This window comes from Nannospalax galili, unplaced genomic scaffold, assembly GCF_000622305.1.
Source record: "Nannospalax galili isolate Female #2095 unplaced genomic scaffold, S.galili_v1.0 scaffold85, whole genome shotgun sequence".
NCBI classification, from domain to species: domain Eukaryota; kingdom Metazoa; phylum Chordata; class Mammalia; order Rodentia; family Spalacidae; genus Nannospalax; species Nannospalax galili.
In genome coordinates, this window is record NW_008358866.1 from 8,403,337 (window position 1) to 8,425,590 (window position 22,254).

Below are 22,254 nucleotides of genomic sequence, written 5' to 3' on the forward strand. Positions count from 1 at the left end.
TTTATAAGATGATGGTAGCAAAAGTATCAACAAATTTTAGCAAGAGGCTTCCTGGTTGATTGACTTTGATATTAATGTCTAATATGGGTATTGGTTTAGAAGGAACATTGTTTTCTGTAGACCTGAGTACAGTGTTGACACATCAGATAGTATAAAAATTCCAGTGATACATTCTTTTCCATTTCTTTCAGTAAGATATTCTATTTTTGCTATCTATGCTTTATCATTATATTAATAGTAGCTAATACTTACACAGTGCTTACTATGCTCCAGTCACTGTTCTTTACATATTTTAACTCAGTTAATCCCCAACTTGTTCCTGTTCATGTAAGAAAACTGAACATCATCGTATTAAATGTCACACAGGAGAAAAGTGACAGAACTAGGAAGTCAACTCATATTCTCCTCTTAAGCACTCACCCCACTGTCCCTCATGTGTGCTTATGTTCCTTTGATATACAAACATGTGAGCATGAAAAAGTTGTCAGGAATATGAACCTAACAGAGTAAGACTACCAGGGAATTCTGATTATGGTCACCTTTGTTTTTCTGTTCCTCTTTTCTTGGTTAAAGATTTATTGTGTATGTGTTTAAAGGTGACTTTGTGGCTTTGGGATGGATTAAGTTTTACCTGTGATTAAAAAACATGCTAAGCTTTTTCTATGTTTGAATTCAGGTGAACTTTGTTCTTTTTTTACTGTTGTTTTCACAAAGTATCTTTATATGATAGGACATGGTCATTTTTGTTAAGTTTGAATAATTTTATTACTGCTACTTTGCTTACTTATATAGGAGTAAAATGCTTATTTTGCATAAAAGAATGTAATTCTCAGCCTTTATTTTGTGGGGATAAAATTTAAACATAGTTATCAGTGATTTCATTATCATAGCATCATTAATCATAATTTAACCAAGTATATGTTCACATTTATAAATAGAATTTCTACAGGAGACAGAAAAACTAATGAAGGAAAAACTAGAAGTGCAATGTCAAGCTGAAAAAGTACGTGATGAGCTTCAAAAACAAGTGAAATCTCTAGAAATAGATGTTGAAGAACAAGTCAGTAGGTTTATAGAGCTGGAGCAAGAAAAAAATGCTGAACTGATAGATTTAAGACAGCAAAACCAAGCCCTGGAAAAGCAGTTGGAAAAAATGAGAAAATTTTTAGATGTAAGTATTTTCTTTTTGCCTTTTTGATACAGAGTGTCCCTGTAGCCCCAGCTGGCCTGGAACTCACTATGTAGACCAGGTTAGCCTGGAATTCACAGAGATCTGCCTGCCTCTGCCTCCTGAGTGCTGGGATTAAAGGCATGCACCATCACACCTGGCTATAGATGTAAGTATTTTCAGTATAGGCTACATAGTAGCAAGTTCCAGGCCAGACTGAGCTACATTTTGAAACCATGTCTTGGGTGGATAGATGGATGGATGGATGGATGGATGGATGGATGGATGGATGGATGGATGGGCAGGAGAATGGGCAGGTGGGTGGGTGGGTAGATGGGTAGATGAATGGATGAGTAGATAGGGTGAGTAGGACTGAGGGAGTAGTTCAGTGATAAGAGCCTGTACTTGCTTAGCATTCAGGAGTCCCTGAGTTCAATCCCCTAGCATCAAGCAATTTGTTTGTTTGTTTGTGTATTTTTTAGTGGAAAATGTCAACTTTATTAGTTATCAGAGTTAAGTGTTTTCTAGATTTTCCTTTACCTGGTAGCTAAAGCAAATGAGAATTCCAAGAGTTAATTTTCCATGACTGCCTCCTGATCAAAAGATAAGCAGAGCTCACTGTGACACTTGGCATCAAGATTGAAGCACCTGTCAAGCTGCCATCACTCCCGCCAAATCATCAGTTTTGTGTTTTCATGTGGAATTTCTTTTTTAGGCCAGTTGGGGCTAGAGGGAAACCCTGTCTCAAAAAAACCAAATTTGCTTACCTATTTTGTTTAATCACTAAATTAGCAATAGAATTCCTTTCTTCAAAAGGATGAGTTCATTTCATGGAGAATTATTGTTTTCATTCTTCATTTAATATTATTTGAATAAGACAGATTGTACTGCAAATATTTTTAAATACTTAAATTTTTTGTTGAAAGAGCCCAAATAGGCTATGTACCATACCAAAAATAAGTGTTTTCTATTTACGCTTTTGTGGTTTGACTTATTCATTGTTATTTGTCTTTTATCTTCAAACCAAAATAACCTCTAACTTAGGGGACATAAAAGGAACAATAAGGCCAATAAGCTAGGTATAGTAGCATCCACCTTTAATCCCAGCACTGGGAGAGGCAGATGGATATCTGAGTTTGAGGCCAGCCTGGTCTGCATAGCGAGTTCCAGGCTAGCTAGGGTTACACAGTGAGACCCTGTCAGAGAGAAGGGAAAAGGGGGCGGAGGCAACAAATATGTTTATTAAGTGATTTAGTATTATTATCACTGACTTTCAGGAACAAGCCATCGATAGAGAACATGAGAGAGATGTATTTCAACAGGAAATACAGAAGCTGGAGCAGCAACTTAAAGCTGTTCCTCGATTCCAGCCTGTCAGTGAGCATCAAACCAGAGAGGTAAGAGTGTACTGGTACTGCCTCCCTTTACTGATTTGTATCTTGAATGTGAGATAAGATACTCTGAAAACTCAAAAGAGGATTCTTTATATTTTATGTAATTGTAAAAATTAGAAAATTAAATGGTATTTAAATGTGCAGTGCCTGATAAATATTAAGATTTGTTTGGAGCTAAGGATATATCTCAGTGATAAGAGTGATTACCTAGCATGTTTGAGGCCCTGAGTTCAACCCCCAGCAAAAAAAATTCAAATTTTGAAATCATTTCCCTCTGTTGACTACCCAATTAAGTGAACTTTCCTGCTCATTTCTCTATTATTATTCCCAATAAAGTGATTTATATGGCTCAGTGGGAAAAGGCACTTGTTGCCACTTGGCTTTCCCTATTCAATATTCAGAGCATTCAGTAAAGTCTTCTGGAAACACCTTCCTTCCAGCTTCTACAGTACACTTACTCCAGCTGGCCTTTCTCCTTTTCCCTTTGTTCCTCCTCTGCATCGTAGATTAAGTGGTGGAGCTCTACAGCATAATCTTGGGCCCCCTTTTTTTCCCATGTTTTTATTTTCTTTCCAACAGTCATATATCGGTGACTGTGTCTATACCTTCATCTCTGACATCTTTGTTGAACTCCATTCTTAAATATTCAACTGCCAAATCTCTGTCCACTTAAATGTCTCAAGATTAGCATGTCCATAACAGAGCTCTTGATTCTTGGTTAATTTACCAGAAAATAAAGAGTAAAACATACTCTGCATCTCAACAAATTTTGTACTTTACACCTTTCTCATTTGCTAAGACCTAGTATTGTTTGATCTCACTCTTTCTCAGCCTTATCATCCCATTGATGAGTCACATTTGTACTTCATCTGTTTTTTACCTTCATTCATTGCCATACATCCTAGCTGTCATGTTTGTTGGATGGTTGTGTTAACATCCTAATTAGTCTTGCTGCTGCTGCTGCTGCTGCTGCTGCTACTTCTGCAGCCAGATCCTCCTACCCCTCTTCCCCCTCCTACCCCCTCCTCCTCCACATCCACTTCTGTGTGTGTATGTGTGATATATGTTGGGACACACCTACCAAAGAGGCGTATAGAAGTCAGAGGAGAACTGTGGAGTCAATTCTGTCCTTCCAGTTTTTCTTGGATTCCAGGATTGAACTCGGGTACCAGGCTTGGCATGGAAAATACTTCATCAACTAAGTCTTCTCACCTGCCTCCTGCTATTTTTTTCATTCCCAGTGTGCCTTTTCCACATTTAGAGATGTAGCTAGATGTCTATATGTACTGACTGCATCCTGCATGAATGAGGAAAGGTTCACTCTGTAAATTCCTAAAGATGGCTTATCATGCTAATAAAAACCCAGTGTTTGCTCATCTGTTTACTAGGAATGTGATAATGACCAACTTGCTAACTCTTAAATCTCTGTTCATTTCTAAAATATTTAAAATAGAGACAGTAATAATTTACATCCCAAGTGTTTATATGACCATAGTGAACATTTAAATTTAACTATTATAGTAGTATTTCTGAAAATAATTTTAATTTCTTAATAAAATTATAATGGAGAGATGGCTCAGCAGTTAAGAACACTGGCTCTTCTTGCAGAGGACCCAGGCTCAGTTCCCAGTACCCACATAGCCATCACTCCAGTTCCAGAGGCTTCAATACCCTCTTCTGACTTACTCGGGCATTTTATGACATGGGTGCACTTACATACATGCAGGCAATACACTCATACATGTAAAATAAAATTAAAATGATAAAATATTTAAAAATAAAAATTATAATTTATGTCGGGCATGGTGCCACACGCCTTTAATCCCAGCACTTGGGAGGCAGAGGCAGGCAGATCTCTGTGAGTTCAAGGCCAGCCTGGTCTACATCGTGAGTTCCAGGACAGCTGGGGCTACAGGGAGACCCTGTCTCAAAAAGACCAAAAAAAAAAAAAAATTATAATTTCTATGCAGTTTGCTAGATTTTATTTCTCTTAAAAGAATTCCAAAGAAATATAAAGTGCTCTAAACTCACTATTTAAAATGTTACATCTATAGTAGAAGAGGTTCACATCTCTCAACTCCCATCCCCTATTCCCCATTCCCCGTCCCCTATCCCCCATCCCCACAGAGTGTGTAGTCATTGCCAGTAGTCATTGCCATTATGCCAAACAAATGTATTTTCAGCTTTCAAAAAACGTCAAAACTCAAAAGTTGATTTAACTTCTGAGCCCTAGATGATGATTTTCCCACATAATTATCTTAAATTGAAAACACTGGCCTGTATCATTTGTGAAACTTGAAGCATCTAACAAGGATGTGTATAACTGATTTTTGCAGGAAGCTGCTCATTCGTGTGTTCTCCCAACCCTGCCAGATCTGATTCCACTTTTCAGTTCTCTAGATATGAACCTCCCCCCTGCCCCATATTTTGCTGTCCCATGTTCTTGCTCCTGTTTGTTGCCTTCTCTCTTGACTTTATTCTCTTTGTCAACCTGTCATTGTCAGTCTTTCTCGGGAGCTTGCTTACTCTCATCCTGAATAGTTAAGTTTGTGGGTTTTCAGTGTTCTAAGGAATGTTTTTCATTTTGGTGGTTTCCTCAAAGTATTTCACTCGAAGCATAGTAATCCTTTATTTCTTAGGACCACAAGTTTTTAGTACTTTTCTTACTTGCTCAGAGCATGTTCATGAGCTATGTTAGTCCTTCCTACATTCTTCCATCACAGCACATGCTAGAAGGGACCTGCATATCAGTCTTAAAGGATGTCTTGGGTCACTTCATCATTTATTTGGGGTAGAGTAGAAGCCAAGACTAGTGGCATTCGAGGAAACTCAGAGGTGCACAGTTCTTTTTACTGACTCTCCTCATCTCTGTTCTGACCTGCAGAATGTAGCCAACCAAATAACCACCAAAATATAATACATGAAAGACTTAAAGGTCACTGTCCTTCACATAAGAGTCAGTCAGTAATCAGGCTGCAAATTTGTCATCTTTATTTGGTCATTAAGTCATAGTATGGTGTGCCATCAGATAATTCGACATTATTCAAAATGCGTTTTCCGCTCTTTCTGTCTCAATAAAGTCGTACTTTTAAATTTTTTAAAATTTATTTTTATTTTATGTATATGAGTGTTTTGCCTGCATGTGTGTTAAGTGCACATTGTGTACAGTGCCCACAGAGGCCAGAAGAAGGCATTGACTTCCTTCCCTTAGAATTGGAGTTATAAATGGGTATTAACTGCCATGTGGGTCTGGGAACTGAACCCAGGTCCCCTGAAAGAGTAGCCAGTACTCTTAACTGCTGAGCCATCTCTTTAGCCCCATAAAGTCATACTATAAAAGAAAGAACTTTTTATAAATGGGTTCAATGAAAACAATATTATTTTTCTTTTTGCTACTGCCTAGTTTCGTCAGTATGGAAAACATTTTTGTTAGAAACAATTGTCACTAACCTTATTTTAAAATGAAATTAACATATTTTAAGATATCTTTTTTCAGGGGGTGCTGGAGATCAAAGCCAGGGAGTTGCATATACTGTGCAAGCAGTACAATATAACTGAGATACATTTTCAGTTCCAAGAAAGAACTTTGTTAAATAAAAATATAAATATGGTTTATAGTTATGAGCTTCCTAGATTTTAAAATATTTATTTATTTTGTATATGAGTGTATTGCATGCATGTATGTAAGTGCACCCCTGTCATGCAATGCCTAGAGAGGTCAGAAGAGGGCATTGGATCCTCTGGAACTTGAGTTACAAACAGTTGTTAGCTACCATGTGGGTGCTAGGAATTGAACCCAAGTCCTCTACAAGAGCAGCCAGTATTCTTAACCACTGAGTCGTCTCTCCAGCCCAGCTTCCTAAATTTGAAAAAAATATTTTTCTCATTGTATTTTAGGTAGAACAGTTAACAAACCATCTGAAAGAAAAAACAGACAAGTGTAGTGAGCTTTTGCTGTCTAAAGAGCAGCTGCAGAGAGATGTACAAGAAAGGAATGAAGAAATTGAGAAGTTGGAATTCAGAGTACGAGAGCTGGAGCAAGCCTTACTCATCAGTACTGACTCCTTTCAGAAGGTGAGAGAAGCCTGAGTTAGCCTTATTGGGTTTAAATGAAGATCACTTAGTTCACAAACATTAGTTCTTCTAAGTTAAAAATGTATGTCCATGTGGATTTTATTACACAGTATATCTGAATGTCTTTGTTGACTATTTTTGTGTACTGTACTTTCAGAGGTTATTTGCATACTTTCCTGCTGATAGAGGAAAATAGTTAAGCTAGAAGAGTTGGTTATCATTTTAACTGTCAGTAATGGCCTCATGAAAAGTGGATACCAGCTTTTAGGTGCTTTTACCCCAAAATAAGAAGTAGTGCAATGTGTCCCCATTATTCTGCAGAAAACCAAACTGAATGAAAGAAGGGCAGAGCGGGGAAGCTTGCAAGGGGCAGATGGTAAATGGCTTTCATTTGTTATGAGAAATGAATTTTAAATGTCTGAAGTTCATGTTTGATTTATATAGAAATGCATTCAAGACAGTAACTTTTTTTTTTTTGAGACAGGGCCACCCTGTAACCCCAGCTGGCCTGGATTTGCTATGAAGATCAGGCTGGCCTCAAACTCACAAAGATCTACCTGCCTCTGCCTCCCTAGAGCTGGGATCAAAGGCGTATGCTACCACACCTGGCTAAGACAAACATTTTTGACTGCTTACAAATGTAGAGTTTCTCTTTCTAACTGGAAAATAATATTGCTGCTAAATACACAAATAAATATACCATAATGGGTAATAAGGCCATAATGTCTAAAATTTTGAGAATGTTCTTGTATGTTTATAGGTAGAGGACCGGAAGCAGTTTGGAGCAATAGAAGCTAAAGCAGAGTTGTCTCTAGAAGTTCAGTTACAAGCTGAGCGAGATGCTATAGACAGAAAGGAAAAGGAGGTAAGGAGTTTTTATTTAAAGGGCAAAATGTGGTTTGAATTCTTTTAAATCAGTTACCTTCAAAATGTAATATGAACAAAAGTCTGACAGTAGTCTAGACTGATTTTTCCATTCATTCACTGCCTAAATTGACCTTGAAGATAATAAACTGAACAGATAGATAAGCTGATGAAAGCAAGAAGACACTTAGATGAAAGAACACCAACGTCTTAGCTGAATGAGGAGGAGAGTGGAGAGGGAGACCTGGTAGCATCGTGAGGCCAAGGAAAGGTGCTGCCTCTCCCTTCTGCTGCCCATGCTCTGGGCACAGAGTCAGTGATGCTCTGCTGTGTATCTTTGTCAGCTTTCATTGTTGCTCTTATTTATACTGTTTTCCTGAGATATTGTAGCACTATTTTATAAGTGAAGCATGTTCTCAGTGTAATAAGATAAAATTAACTGAAACTAAGAATGTAACTCATTGTTAGAGAACTTGCTTAGCGTGTACTAGCACCTACATGTGACGCCCCAACATCACAAGTAAAAATAATGTATATAAAATTTCCTATTTTTCTGTGGTCCCTTGCTTCAAAAAAATGAAATTCAGCTAGTTGTACTGGTACATCCCATTGCTGAAGAGGCTGAGGTAGGCAGGTCAGTTGAGGCCAGGAGTTAAAGTCAGTCAGAACAACATAGCAAGGTCCTGTTTTAAAAAAGAAAATTCACGATTAGTACAAGAATAAATTCAACTTCCTACTTGATTACTAGGCAAATATTTTCAAGTATCTGATAGAATGTAAATGTAAGATACTCATACGTATCATGTTTGAGATACCTTTACTCTCTCAGAGCCTAAGTTTGGACAAAAACGTATTTTAAAGTTTATTAGACTATTTTGAAATGGAAGATGAGTAAGCAGTAAAAAATAAAATAAAACGAAGAGTTTCAAGATTGTAAAAGAAAAAAATACGGAAATATAGTTAGTTATAGAAGGTTTCTTTTAGAAAAAGATGCTTTAATAAATTTTGGCTGTCTATAGAGCTAATGAGCTTATAGGCAACAGTAACAAATAATAGTTAACTTCATTGTAGGCCAAGCACTAGGAATTGCTGAGGAGTATTTTAAATGCCTTATGTCATTTGTCCTTAACACTCCCTGGGGACAGGCTCTGTGATCTTCATCTTGATGAGTACAAACTGAATTGGAAGGGAGGTTAATGCTTAGCAAGAGCAAGAATTTCTCCCAAGTGTCACTGATTTTGGAACCTTTGTGAGGCGGTATCGATATTTTGCATGTTGATGAGAAATATAAAGACTATATAATTCATTATTTAGTGAACTCTTAGATACAGAGCACCTGTGTCCAGTTGTAAAATCAGAATGAAACTGCACAAAATCTAGTAAGCATGTATTCATTTGAAAGAGATAATACAGTAAGAAAAACACAAATGAGTATAAATTAATTCAGTCCAAATAGTTTAAATATCAATTAAAAGAAAAATAAGCAACGTTAAAACAAATTTGGACCTTTATAATGTTATTTTGACTTGGTGGTTGTTATCAGTTCAATGTTAAGACAACCTGAGACTGAAAATGGATCCTTGTTGAAGAAATAGAAGGAATGCTTTTTCCATGGAGTCATTTGTGGGATAAGTGGCTCTGGTGTGGTGTCTAGAGTTTAGCTGCTTCAAATACAGTTGTTAGTGCTGTAGACCAGTGCTTCACAAGCTCTAATGCCCTATGAACCACTTAGGGACTTGTTGAAACACAGGCCTTGGATACAGCATCACCTTCTACATGGCTCATAGGCTTTTCACAGGTGCTAATTCTGCTGCTCCAGACCACACCAAGTAGCAAGGCTTTCGATCACAGAGCTCAAAATTTGCATATAAAATGATACCTCAAAAATGCAAATATCATGTAAGGTAGACAGCAATTGTGAACATAAATAACTATGTGTATGCCTATTTTATAACACCCTGTAGCTGTAGGAGATAGGAATAGTTGTAGAAGATAAGAATGGGTATAAATACTATTATATAACTGATAAAGATGATCACAGTTTTCAACAATAAGCTGATAATTATATATACACAACCACTAAATGTATTTAAATACCTACAGAATTTAATACCAGTGCTATGGAAAAATTTAAATGTATGTCTCCAACATTAATTATTAGAAGCAGGATAAATGGTAGTTTAGAGTGGAAGGCTCCAGAGGTTACCTCTTCAAATTCAAAGGTGGCTTCACTGCTGCATAGTAGCTGGCTACCCTCTGGATAGGTCACTCCTCTTTGTGACTCCTTCCTCATCTCTAAAATGAGAATAATCATAGAACAGATCTCATGAAGTGGCGTGTGAGTGTGTATATACTTGGGAGAAGGGATGCATGTTGTGGAAGCCAGAGGTAAACCTCAGGTGTCATTCCTCATGAGCTGTCTGTCTTTCTTTTTGAGACGGGATCTTTCCCTGAGACCTGGAACTTACCAATTAGATTGGGCTGGCTGGCCAGTAAGCCTGGGGATCATCCCCTCTCTGTCTCCCCAGTGCTATGATTACAAGCACATGCTACCTACCATACCCGGCTTTTTATTTGGGTCCTGGGGATCAAACTCAAGCCCTTATGCTTGCATGGCTAGCACTTTACTACCTGAGCCATCGCCCCAGCCTCAATTTTAGCTATTATTACTAGTATAGTATTATTACTAGCATGCTATTTTTGATTAGAATTATTAGGCTGACTTTAAAGCCTTGCCTTGTCAGTTCTGGAATTCTAATTATGTGATGTGTCACATATAAGCAGCCTTATACCCCTATATATATTGTAAGACCCTAAATGAGCCAATGGTCACTCAATGCTGCTTCTACCTCTTAGGTTACTTTTAATGAAGAAGTTTTGATTATTTAAATAGACATTTGGAAATTCATTAATTTATTAAGTAGCTACAAAGCTACTTAATGACTTACTATCTTTAAACCTAGGGTGTATTTTTTTGCTTATTTGTATTTTTTGTTTTCTTGTTGCTGTTTTGGAGTAGACTTTATTAGCATATATTTGTTGTACAAAATGAGTTTCATCATGACATTTTCACAGATGTAACTTGATTTGATCATATCCCCTTCCCATTGCCTGCTCTCACCCACCCCCACAGATCCCCTTAGCTTCCCAAATAGTCTCTCATTCATTTTCATGTCATATGTATGTGCATATATATAAATTAAAAATCTGAGTTCCATATATGAGAGAAAGCATGATGCTGTCTTTCTGTGTCTGGCTTTTTCTTTTATGATAGTATCCAATCCCTGCCATTTTCTTGCAAATGACATAATTTCACTCTTATTTATGACTGAATAAAATTCTATTATGTATATATGACAAATTTTCTTGTTCATCTGTTGACACTTAGGTTCATTCTTTTTAAAAAATATCTTATTTTTGTGTGTATGAGTTTATTGCCTGAATGTATGTGAGTGCACCCGTGTCATTCAATGCCTGTGGATATCAGAAGAGGGTGTCAGATCCCCTGGAACTGGAGTTATGAATGGTTATGAATCACCATGTGGGTACTAGGAACTGAACCCCATTCTTATGCAAGAGCAGCCAGTGCTCTTGACCACTGAGCCATCTCCCCAGCCCCTAGACTCATTCTTTAACTTATCTTTTGTGAATAGTGTCATAGTAAACACAGGTGTGCAAGTATCTCTTATTTACACTCAGGAATAGTATATAAGAATCATACAGCTGTTCTGTTTGTGTATTTTGAGAAACCTCCTTACTGATTTCCATAGTGTCTTCATTAATTTACATTCCCAACAAGACTGTATGAATATCAGGACTTTATAACATAATTAGCTCTTCACATTTGTCATTTGGCTCATCTGTATAACTATCAAAAAATGTTGCTGTGTCATTATTACTGATAATCCTATAGAAATTATTTCTATTTCTGTTGTCCTGCCTATAGAAACTCCATAATTTTCTTCTGTGATTGTATTGTTAACCTTTTCTGTTTCTGTGATTCACACCTATATATCTCTTAATCTATAAGCAAACCCTAAGGCAGCCAGATTTTCAGGGGTTAACTGGGTATTTGTAGGTCAAACTGAACTAGTGTTACTTTGTGCTAAGATAACTGATAGAATTCTGTAACTCTTTTGAGCCTTTTGATAGCATCTAAATTTAACTAAATTAAGGTTTAGTAGATGGGCTCTTCCTCCTATGACTCTTCTCCTTCACTAGAAAATATCTTACTTTAGGACATAGCTCCTGTGTCCATCCTTAAGGTCTCTGCTTTGAGCAGGGAAGAATATGCAGTTTGCCTGCTGCAGGTATATAGGCATAACAAGGATTTTCTAGACAGGGCTCCAGTGGTAGGGGAAATAATCCCACAAATTGACAAATGGAATTCCATGGAACAAAGGTGACACTGTGCAGCAAAGGAAACAGCCAGCAGAATGAGACAGCTACAGAGTAGGGAAAAATTTACCAACTGCGTATCAAACAGGGAATCAATATTGAGAAGATATAATTGCAAAAATTAGTTACCCCCTAAAAACCCGTCCTGACAATACATGGGATAATGAACTGCATAGAGTTACTTTAAAAAAAAAAAAAAGAAAGAAAAGAAGAGGGAGGGAGAGAGGGAGGGAGGAAGAAAGGAAGGAAGAAAGGAAAGAAGGAAGGAAGGAAATAAACTCAAATGGCCAACAAATACTTAAAAAAAATGCTCAATATACTTAGGTATCAGGGAATGCATGTTAAAACCACTTTGAAATTCTATCTCACCCTAGTCACAATGGCCATCATTAAGAAAACAAATGACAGGTGCCAGGTGAGGTGGCATATCTTTAATCCTAGCAACCAGGAAGCAGAGTCAGGCGAGTCCTGGCCATCTGGGGCTACAGAGAACCCCTGTCTCAAAAAACAAAGCTGGGCATCATGGTGCACACTTTTAATCCCAGCACTCGGGAGGCAGAGGCAGTCGGATTTCTGAGTTCAAGGCCAGCCTGGTCTACATAGTGAGTTCCAGGACAGCTGGGGCTACAGGGAGACCCTGTCTCAAAAAAGACAAAAAAATAAAATAAAATAAAAAAACAAAAAGAAAAGAAAAAGAAAAGAAATGACAGCAAATGATGGTGAGGATGTGGAGAAAAGGGAACCTTTATTCACTGCTCAGGGGATGTAAACTTGTATAGGTCTGGAGGTTCCTCAAAAGCTGAAAATAGAACTTGCATACAACCAGGGTCTACCACTCTCAGGTATACACATGAAGGACTCTTAAGTTACCTTGCCCCAGAGATACTTGTACATCAGTGTTCATAGCTGCACTGTGCACAGTAGCCAGGACACAGCCAACCTACATGTCCATCAACAGAAAAGTAGGTAAAGAGTTTGTAGTACACATACACAGTAGAATTTTATGCAGCCATAAAGAAAAATGAAATTCACAGGAAAATGTATGCAACTGGAAAGTATTATATTAAGTGAAATAAACCAGCATCAAAAAGAAAAATTCTATATTTTCTCTCACCTGTGAAATCTGTGTTTAAAATTATATGCATAGAGCTGGGCTTGGTGATGCACACCTTTAATCCCAGTACTTAGGAGGCAGAGGCAGGTGGATCTCTGTGAGATTGAGTCCAGCCTGGTCTGCATAGTGAGTTCTAGGCCACCTGGGGCTATAGGAAGACCTATCTCAACACCCCCCCGCCCCCTGCCAAATGTATATCTGTGTATTAAAAAAGTGCAATTTGACTATATCTACATTCATATCTACATGGCTTAGAATACCATTTTCTTTTATTCCCATTTACATGTCTTAAACATGCATGCTTTATAAAACACAGCCCTTTTGTATTTAACAAGAAATATTTGTATAAACAGGTTGTGGTTTTTTTTTCTCTTAATAATTTTGGTTTTAAAGATCACAAACTTAGAAGAACAATTAGAACAGTTTAGAGAAGAACTGGAAAATAAAAACGAAGAAGTTCAGCAACTACATATGCAACTAGAAATACAGAAAAAGGAATCCACTACCCGCCTGCAAGAACTTGAACAAGAAAACCAATTATTTAAGGTAATTAGCTTAGAAAAACTGTTGCCTATAAATAATTTTAAATTTTGATCTTTTGTAGCATTAATAAGTATTTGCGGGGCTGGAGAGATGGCTCAGCGGTTAAGAGCACTGACTGCTCTTGCAGAAGACCCGAGTTCGATTCCCAGCACCCACATGGTGGCTACGAACCATCCTTAACTCCAGTTCCAAGGGGATCCGAAGCCCCTTTCTGACCTCCACAGCATTGCATGACATGGGTACACTCATACATGCAGGCAATACACTCGTACACAAAATAAAAATAATAAGTATTTGATAGCAGAGCAACATTAGTAGGATTTGCATGGAACTTACTTTCTACTCAACCTGTATGTTTGAATTAATCATAAATCAAATTTTAAAATCTTTTAACAAAATATTTTAAGAATTATTGAAATATATCTCTTTTATTTGCACTTTATTTTATGCACAGTATCTCTTATAAGACTTGACTAAAAGAATGTTCTGAAAATGACGTATAGTGAGTGATACATCCAACTATGACAGTTATATTTGTCTCTAGGATGAAATGGAGAAACTGGGATTTGCCATAAAGGAATCTGATCCTGTCTCTACTCAGGATCAACATGTTCTGTTTGGGAAATTTGCTCAGATAATACAAGAAAAAGAGATAGAAATTAACCAGTTAAATGAGCAACTTATAAAACTCCAGCAGCAACTTAAACTTACAACAGATAACAAGGTATGCTCATTTAAAATTTGTATTTATCAGAAATTAACATGAGCTAGTTTTTTTTTAATTAATTAATTATTTATTTATTTGGGGAAAGAGGCCCTGGCATGCATTTTGAGGTCGGAGCACAACTTGTCAAGCAGCTCTCTGCTTCAACCATGTGGGTCTCAGGGATCAAATTCAGGTTTTCAGTCTTGTCAGCAAGCGCCTTTACCCACTAAGCCATCTCAGTGACCCTAACTTAAGTTTTAAGCAGCAAAATGGTGATAATTTTCACTTTCCTGATGTCTTTCTCTATGTTGGGCTGGAGTATATGTGGTACATGCACATGAGTGGTGTGCAGATGGTGTGCACACACAAAGGCCACGGCAAGACATCGGCTACCATTTTCTGTCACTCTTCACCTGCTTTAAGACAGGATCTCTCACTGAATCAGAAGCTCACCGTTTCAGCGAGGCAGTGAGCTCTTAGAACCCATCTGTGTCTACCACCATCACTACCACCCCTCCCAGTGCCAGGATTGTAAGCTCATGTAGCCATGCCCAGCTTTTTATGTGGGTGCTAGGGATTCAAACAGGTTCTAATGCTTGCAAAACAAGCACTTTTACCCACCGAGCCATCTCCCTTGCCCTTTCCCATTGAATTTTTAAAAGAAATCTTAAGACCAGTGAGATGGTTCAGTGAGTAACTAAATATATTTAAATAAAAATATTTATTTCTAACTAAATATATTTAAATTTCTTTTATTTAGTAAGTTGAATGGGTTTTTACCTTTGAGAGCAATCTGTTGTAGACATTATTTTAGTACTTCAAACCCTTTTTAAGAGAATTACTGATATTCACTATTTTCCTAATAGAAAATCAACTACAAGAAATATAAACCACTTTACACTTAGCAAACTTCCAGAATGAAGTTCTAAAGAAGGTCCTTAAGATGACAGAGGAGGTTTCTTGTTGATCTATGTGGAAAGTCACAGACTATGAAAAGTATATTGATGTGGGGCATGCTTGTCTCTAAGGTCCTTTCTTAAAGTAAAATTTCCAAGTTATAAATACATATTTACTTTGTATGTTTCCCTTTTTTATTAATAGGTCATTGAAGAAAAGAATGAACTGATAAGGGATCTAGAAACCCAAATAGAATGTCTGATGAGTGATCAGGAACGTGTGAGGAGAAGCAGAGAAGAAGAAACAGAGCAGCTCAATGAAGTGATTGAGAAGCTTCAACAAGAATTGGCAAATATCGAACAGAAGACATCAGTGGAGGCCAGAACCCTCCCAGAAGCAGCAGACAGTTTAAAACATCAGCTGGATAAGGTGGTAGCTGAAAAGCTGGCTTTGGAACAGCAAGTAGAAACAACCAATGAGGAAATGGCCTTCACAAAAAATATGCTCAAAGAAACCAATTTTAAAATGAATCAGCTAACACAAGAATTATGCAGCTTGAAGAAAGAACATGAAAGTAGGGAAGAACTCCAAAGTGTTCCTGAGAAAAGTGCCTGTGTGGCCGTCAATGAGCCCAGCAGAGACAAACTTAAACTACAAGAAATCCCTACTGAGGATGCACTTAAGCCCCTAGAAAATCTGACTTCCCTCAAATCGCTTGAAGAAACTACCAGAGTTTCTAGAAGTTTAGAAGCAAAGTTACTGCAGCTGGAGAGTTCTGTTAATACAAAGGACTTGGAACTTACCCAGTGTTATAAACAAATAAAAGACATGCAGGAGCAAGGCCAGTCTGAAACAGAAAGGCTTCACAAGAAGATCAACAACCTACAGAAGATACTCGAGGAAAAAGTTGCTGCTGCACTTGTGAGTCAAGTCCAGCTTGAGGCAGTTCAGGAATACATGAAGCTCTGTCAAGAAAAGCGAACAGCTCCAACAGAGCCGGAAAAGATAAACATGCAGAATTTAAATCAAATAGGAAGCAATGTGGAATCAGATGTCTCCACCTTAACTGTGAGAATATCAGAATTAGAAAGCCAAGTGGCTGACATGCATGCTAGTTTAATGTCAGAAAAAGAACAAGTAGAAATTGCAGAGAAAAATGCTTTGGAAAAAGAAAAGAAACTGTTAGAGCTGCAGAGGCTGCTGGAGGGCCCGAAGAAGCAGCCTGAAGGGAGGGTCAGGAAAGGAAGCCCACAAGGAGATTTTGAGGGGCTCAAGGTTGGTTTTGTGTCATTTTTCACTTAAATACTCTAGGAAACTCTTTTCCTTTGTTAGGTTGATTGCTGATTCACTAATACTCTGGTGTTCTGTTTATAGCAAACAACTTATATGTAATGGGATTTTTAAAAATATACATTCGTTTGTTTGTTTGTTTGTTTGTTTGTTTTTGAGACAGGGTCTCCCTGGAACCCCAGTTGGCTTGGAACTCACTATGTAGACTAGGCTGGCCTCAATCTCACAGAGGTCTGCCTCTGCCTCCTGGGTGCTGGAATTAAAGGCATGTGCTACCACTCCCAGCGGTAGAGTAGTATGTATAGACAAAACTCCCAAATAAAGTACAGAAATAACTAAAATGATTACAGCTGTGCTTTCATTATCTGATCAGTTGGTAATTTGTAATTGGCTGAAGCATAGCTGCTTGTGATTGTCTGAGATTTAGCTGTTTATTGACTTTTTTATGTTACGTTTTTAGTTTATTTACATATTGTGTTAGATACAGTTAGTTCCCTTACACTAGAACAAAAGATAGAGGCCCAGGTCAAATTTGACACTGTACAGTCATTGTCACTACAGTAATGGATGCACACTACATTTTATGATCTTCAGATTTGATATTCATTCTATTAGCTGATCATTAATGAGAGCAGTCAGAAGAAATCTTAAAAACATTAAATTTAACCCTTGTCCTCCAGGACTTGTGTGGGATTTCGCCCTTAATTTCCTTCTAATATATATGCTTTGTCATTATCCCTTTTAAGAAATGAAAAAATTCAAAGCATATTAGTATTCTTCTGAATCAGTGTGGGGCGTCATTAGCTTTTGCTGATTACATGCTGATGATAGCGTTCATTGTTCCTAGGAAAAGTTTTTTGTGTTTGACATCTACATATCTACTCATGTAAAGACCTGAAATCATCCTTTCTTCTTAGTGTATGACAGATCAAATAGAGTCTTCTTTTTAAAGATATTTTATTTATTATTTTTATTTTTATGTGTATGTTGGTATGTATGTGAGTGCATCCATGTGGTGCAATGCAGCGGAGATCAGAAGAGGGCTTCGGATTCCCCTGGAACTGGAGTTAAGGATGGTTCGTAGCCACCATGTGGGTGCTAGGAATTGAACCCAGGTCCTCTGCAAGAGCAGTCAGTGCTCTTAACCACTGAGCCTTTTATTCAGTGTCTCACTTCATAAGTTTACAATCTAAAGTAGCAGTAATGCATCCAATTTCTATTGTAAAGAATAAGCATTTCACTTACTATGATTTTTCCCACTAGCACTTGGAACTAAACATTACTATGGGTATTAAGTATTAAAAGTAGTAATATTACTTTCCATGTATCAACATCTAAAAAATATTTTAGTCACATCCGATATTTTTAGGAACATTATATAAATATGAAACATTTGAGTGGCAATAAAACATTTTAAGATATATTCCAGTGGCATGATTTGCCCTCATCCTCAGATCACTCTTAATTGTCTTAATAGAAAATGTAGGCTCTAAAAGCATTACTTATTGTTTTTAAGGAGCATGGCCATTCTGTTCTCTTTGATGTGTAGGCAGCCATTCTCAGAGAAACATCACTGCAGTGTATAAGTGCTTTGGACATGGCTAAAGTTTTATTAAATAGTGTGTTTTATTCAGACAACTGCTGAGCTGATTCATACCAGTGGAGATAGTGGATTTTTGGCTGGAATTGATCATCTTAGAGCTGAGTCAGTGACCATCAAAGAACTTGCCGGTTATAAAGAAAAGGCAGACAACCTTCAGGAAGAGCTTTTGGTAAGATGAGCGGTACAGCTCCTAATCCATTCATTTCTACCTGTTTTACTTTACTTTCAGAGTGTATCCCCCCAACCTTTTTAAAAAATCTTTTATTATTTTTATGTGTATGAGTGTATTGCTTGCGTGTATGTTTAATTGTACCCATATCACTCAATGCCCATGGAGATTAAAAGAGAGTGTCGGACCCCCTGGAACTGGAGTTATAGGTGGCTATTAGCCACCATGTGGGTGCTGGGATTCAAACCTGGGTCCTCTACAAGAGCAGTGAGTGCTTTTAACCACTGAGCCATCTCTCCAGCTGGTGTGTATTCTCTTTTGTTCAAATAAATATAGATCTGTACCTTAAACCCTAGTGGGGAAAAGACTTTTTTAGATTTAAAGAAAAATTCCATTGTTGTGGCGGGGTTTTGTTTGTTTGTTAAGCTTTTACAATTTTATTAGAATTTTAAAGAAAAATCCTCAGAGCAGGCAAGCTAGTACTTGGTAGTTGCCTTGAGGAGGAGAATGGAGGGAGGGGACAAGGTGTGAGGGTCAGACACATGGCTGGGAGAAGGACACTTTAGAGAAAGTAAAGAAATTCAAGATACTAGGGGCAGCTCAAAGCCTTAAAGAAAGCATATTTAGAAAAGAGATATGGAGAAGAAAAGGAGAAATCCCAAACTCACTACATGGCTGTAGCTAGTCCAGAAGTTCGTTGTTCATTTGTTTGTTTGTTTGTTTGTTTGTTTGTTTGTTTGTTTGTTTTTACCAGCATCTCCTTGCTTGGTTTTACTGGGAATCTTGATTAGGAGAATACTTTTAATCTGTTGTGTATTAGTGATAGAGGAGAAAGGGAGATGTTCAAGAGAACCAGATTAGAGACTGATAAAATTATTTCATTTCTGTAGGGCTCTGATCAAACATACATACAAAAATGTATACAAACTGAGCATTACTGAAGTGCTTTTCCTGTTCTGATGCAAATATAAGGGTGAATTGTACTCTCCCCATTCCCACCCTAAGTTCTACACTTGATAGACAGAAATCTTAACTAATTTCTTTACTGTTCTGTTCATTATGTTTTAGGTAAAAGAAAGAACTATAACATCTCTTCAGAAAGAGTTAAGCGAAATTAAGGATCAACTCACAGAAACCAAAGAAAAATTATCTCACTTCTTAGAAACAGAAGATAGAACTGGAGAACAAGAGGACAGAAAGGTTCCCCAGTTAGTGCCACTTCCTATTACAGTGGGTAAAAGCTCTGCATCCCAGACAGAGGACGCCGTCAAGGTCAGCTGCAGCAATCAGACCCCACAGATCCTCCTTAGAAATGCAGGAGTTCAAATTGATTTGCAGCACACATGTTCCCCAGAAGAGGTCACTGACATCATCAGTCAGTTTACTGAAAAAATGGAACAAATGCAAGAACTTCATGCTGCTGAAATTTTGGATATGGAATCCAGACATATTTCAGAAACTGAAACTTTGAAGGGAGAACATTATGTTGCAATTCAGTTATTGACTGAGGAATGTGGTACCTTGAAGGCTGTGATACAGTGTCTGAAATCTAAAGAGGTATTTGGTTTTCAAGAATATGTTTTTCAGCATCCTATAATTGTTCTTTCAACTTTCTCTGCTTTAAGGAGGAGTTTTCAAAAAGAAATATGAGAAATATACTTTTCATAATACTATTACAAATTGAGCTCTTCTCATTGTGTAGTTAGGCAATGAAGTTCCTGTGTGTATCTGAAGCCTATGTGATTCCTTAATGCACGATGGTTCCTTCTTGATTGTGGCAATGTCCACGAGGAAGAAAATTATAGACTTGTTATTTATATATTGACAAGCATGAAAGATTAAATAAATGTCCCTTTTTTCGCCTTAACTATAACAGAAAATAGCTGAACAATTCATTGGATCCTCTTTTTACTAAATCAAAAAATAATCGTATTTTTGTTGTTTTCTCTAATTAGGCATCCTCCGTTCCTGAATTAACATATTCTAATGCTTACCAAACTAGAGAAATGGGTTCCAGTGGTAAGTTTCATGAATTTCCAGGATGTTTATAGTACTTTTTTAAAGTGTTTTGTTTGTGTGTGTGTGTGCGTGTGAACTTGTGTGCACACACATTCACATGATGCGCACATGTGTTAATTACCAATGGTTGTTTTCTTTATTTTAGATTCTGGGTCAGACTGGGGCCAGGGAATATATCTTACACAAACTCAAGGATTTGATACAGCATCAGAAGGTCATGAAGAAGGTGAAAGTTCAACAGATTCATTTCCAAAGAAAATAAAGGTAATAAAAGTTAACAATTCCTTAGTCAACTTAGCCAGTATCATTCTGGTGTTGAACATTGTAGTTAATTTGAAATAGAATCCTCTCTAAAGAAAGAATTGCAGAGCTAGAAAATTGATTTTTATATCTAAGTTTTGTAGCTATTAAATATTATATGTAGGAAGATTTTTTTAATAGTTTTATCCCCAATGTTTTTGTTTGCCAAAATTATGAAAGCATACTTAAGATGTAGATGTTGCTTCCCAAATTTCTTTTGGTCAAGTTGGTGACTGATTACTAAATCCAGAGAGTACACTAGCCACGTAGCAGGAAGGAACTTACAAGTGAGAGTGATGAAGGGTCATAGTTTGTTAGGATTGGCTTAGGGGAATCAGGCATCCGGGAATTTGGGATCCAGTTTTCTGCCTACAGTGGCCTTTCTGAATCAGCCTAGATGGATGGAGCTACTTGCTTAAAATGTTTTTAATTTTGTATATCATAGTTTTCAGTCTTTGAAGTCATAATTTTGCCTTTTGGCTTTATTTTCCAGGGATTGCTGAGAGCTGTCCATAATGAGGGCATGCAGGTGCTCTCTCTCTCAGAGTCTCCCTATGGTGATGGAGATGACCATTCTGTTCAGCACATTACAGAATCTTGGCTTGAAGAGAGAAGAGCTTATCTTAGTACCATCTCATCTCTTAAGGACTTAATTACCAAAATGCAGGTGCAAAGAAAAGCTGAGGTACCCAAAGAATATTATCTTTTATATGTATTTCACATGAATTACTATGTATATTTTCACACTTGAAAATATATATGCTCTCAGTGCCAGGCCTGGTGGTGCATGCCTTTAGTCCCAGCACTCGGGAGGAAGAGGCAGGCAGATCACTGTGAGTTCAAGGCCAGCCTGGTCTACATAGTGAGTCCAAAGCAACTCTGAGCACTAAGAGCAATACAGGGGGGATTACTATACCAGATTTTAAGCTGTATTACAGAGCTATAGTCATCAAAACAACATGGTACTGGCACAAAAATAGACCCATAGATCAATGGAACAAAATTGAAGACCCAAATATGAGTACATGCAATTTCAGCCACCTGATATTTGACAAAGGGGCCAAGAATATTCACTGGACAAAAGACAGCATGTTCAGCTAGTGGTGCTGGCAAAATTGGATCTCCACCTGTAGAAGAATGAAATTAAACCCTTATATTTCACCTTGCACAAAAGTCAGTTCCAAATGGATCGAAGACCTCAGTGTACAGCCTGAAACTCTGAAACTGTTAGAAGAAAACATTGACAAAAACCTACAAGATAGAGATGTAGGAAAGGATTTTCTAAACTGGACATCAACTGCTCAGGAAACAAAGTCAAGAATCAACAAATGGGACCTCATTAAACTAAAAAGCTTCTGTTCATCAAAAGAAGCAACCAAGGAAGCTAACAGAAAACCCACAGAATGGGAGAAAATCTTCACTAGCAATACAACCGACAGAGATTTAATATCCAGAATATATAACGAACTCAAAAAACAGAGAACCAAGAGAAGAAGCAACCCAATTTAAAGAGGGGATAAGGAGCTGAACAGAGAGTTCTCAAAGAAGAAATAAGCTTAAAATCAACACTGGAAGAGGCCCTAGTCACCACATGAACACATGGAGATTAAACAACACTCTCCTGAATGAATTAAGATTTCATCTTACCCTTGTCAGACCGGCTTAGATCAAGAGAACAAATGATACCAAATGTTGGAGAAGATGTGGGGAAAGGG

The 22,254-nt window shown here is 37.4% G+C and overlaps 1 protein-coding gene across 7 annotated transcripts in view; it reads left to right on the forward strand.

Annotated features, from left to right (window-relative positions):
• Nucleotides 1–22,254, forward strand: part of Akap9 (A-kinase anchoring protein 9) — a 160,387-nt gene that overhangs the window by 107,026 nt on the left and 31,107 nt on the right. For 6 of the 7 annotated variants that reach the window (XM_029558377.1, XM_029558378.1, XM_029558380.1 and 3 more), the window contains 12 exons: nucleotides 939–1,171; nucleotides 2,446–2,565; nucleotides 6,460–6,636; nucleotides 7,397–7,501; nucleotides 13,406–13,558; nucleotides 14,100–14,279; nucleotides 15,363–16,433; nucleotides 18,083–18,220; nucleotides 19,289–19,777; nucleotides 20,176–20,239; nucleotides 20,385–20,503; nucleotides 21,033–21,224. In XM_029558377.1, the coding sequence (XP_029414237.1) occupies nucleotides 939–1,171; nucleotides 2,446–2,565; nucleotides 6,460–6,636; nucleotides 7,397–7,501; nucleotides 13,406–13,558; nucleotides 14,100–14,279; nucleotides 15,363–16,433; nucleotides 18,083–18,220; nucleotides 19,289–19,777; nucleotides 20,176–20,239; nucleotides 20,385–20,503; nucleotides 21,033–21,224 (3,041 nt within the window). The remainder of the gene's footprint in view (nucleotides 1–938; nucleotides 1,172–2,445; nucleotides 2,566–6,459; nucleotides 6,637–7,396; nucleotides 7,502–13,405; nucleotides 13,559–14,099; nucleotides 14,280–15,362; nucleotides 16,434–18,082; nucleotides 18,221–19,288; nucleotides 19,778–20,175; nucleotides 20,240–20,384; nucleotides 20,504–21,032; nucleotides 21,225–22,254) is intronic. The other variant, XM_029558381.1, reaches the window with a different exon arrangement.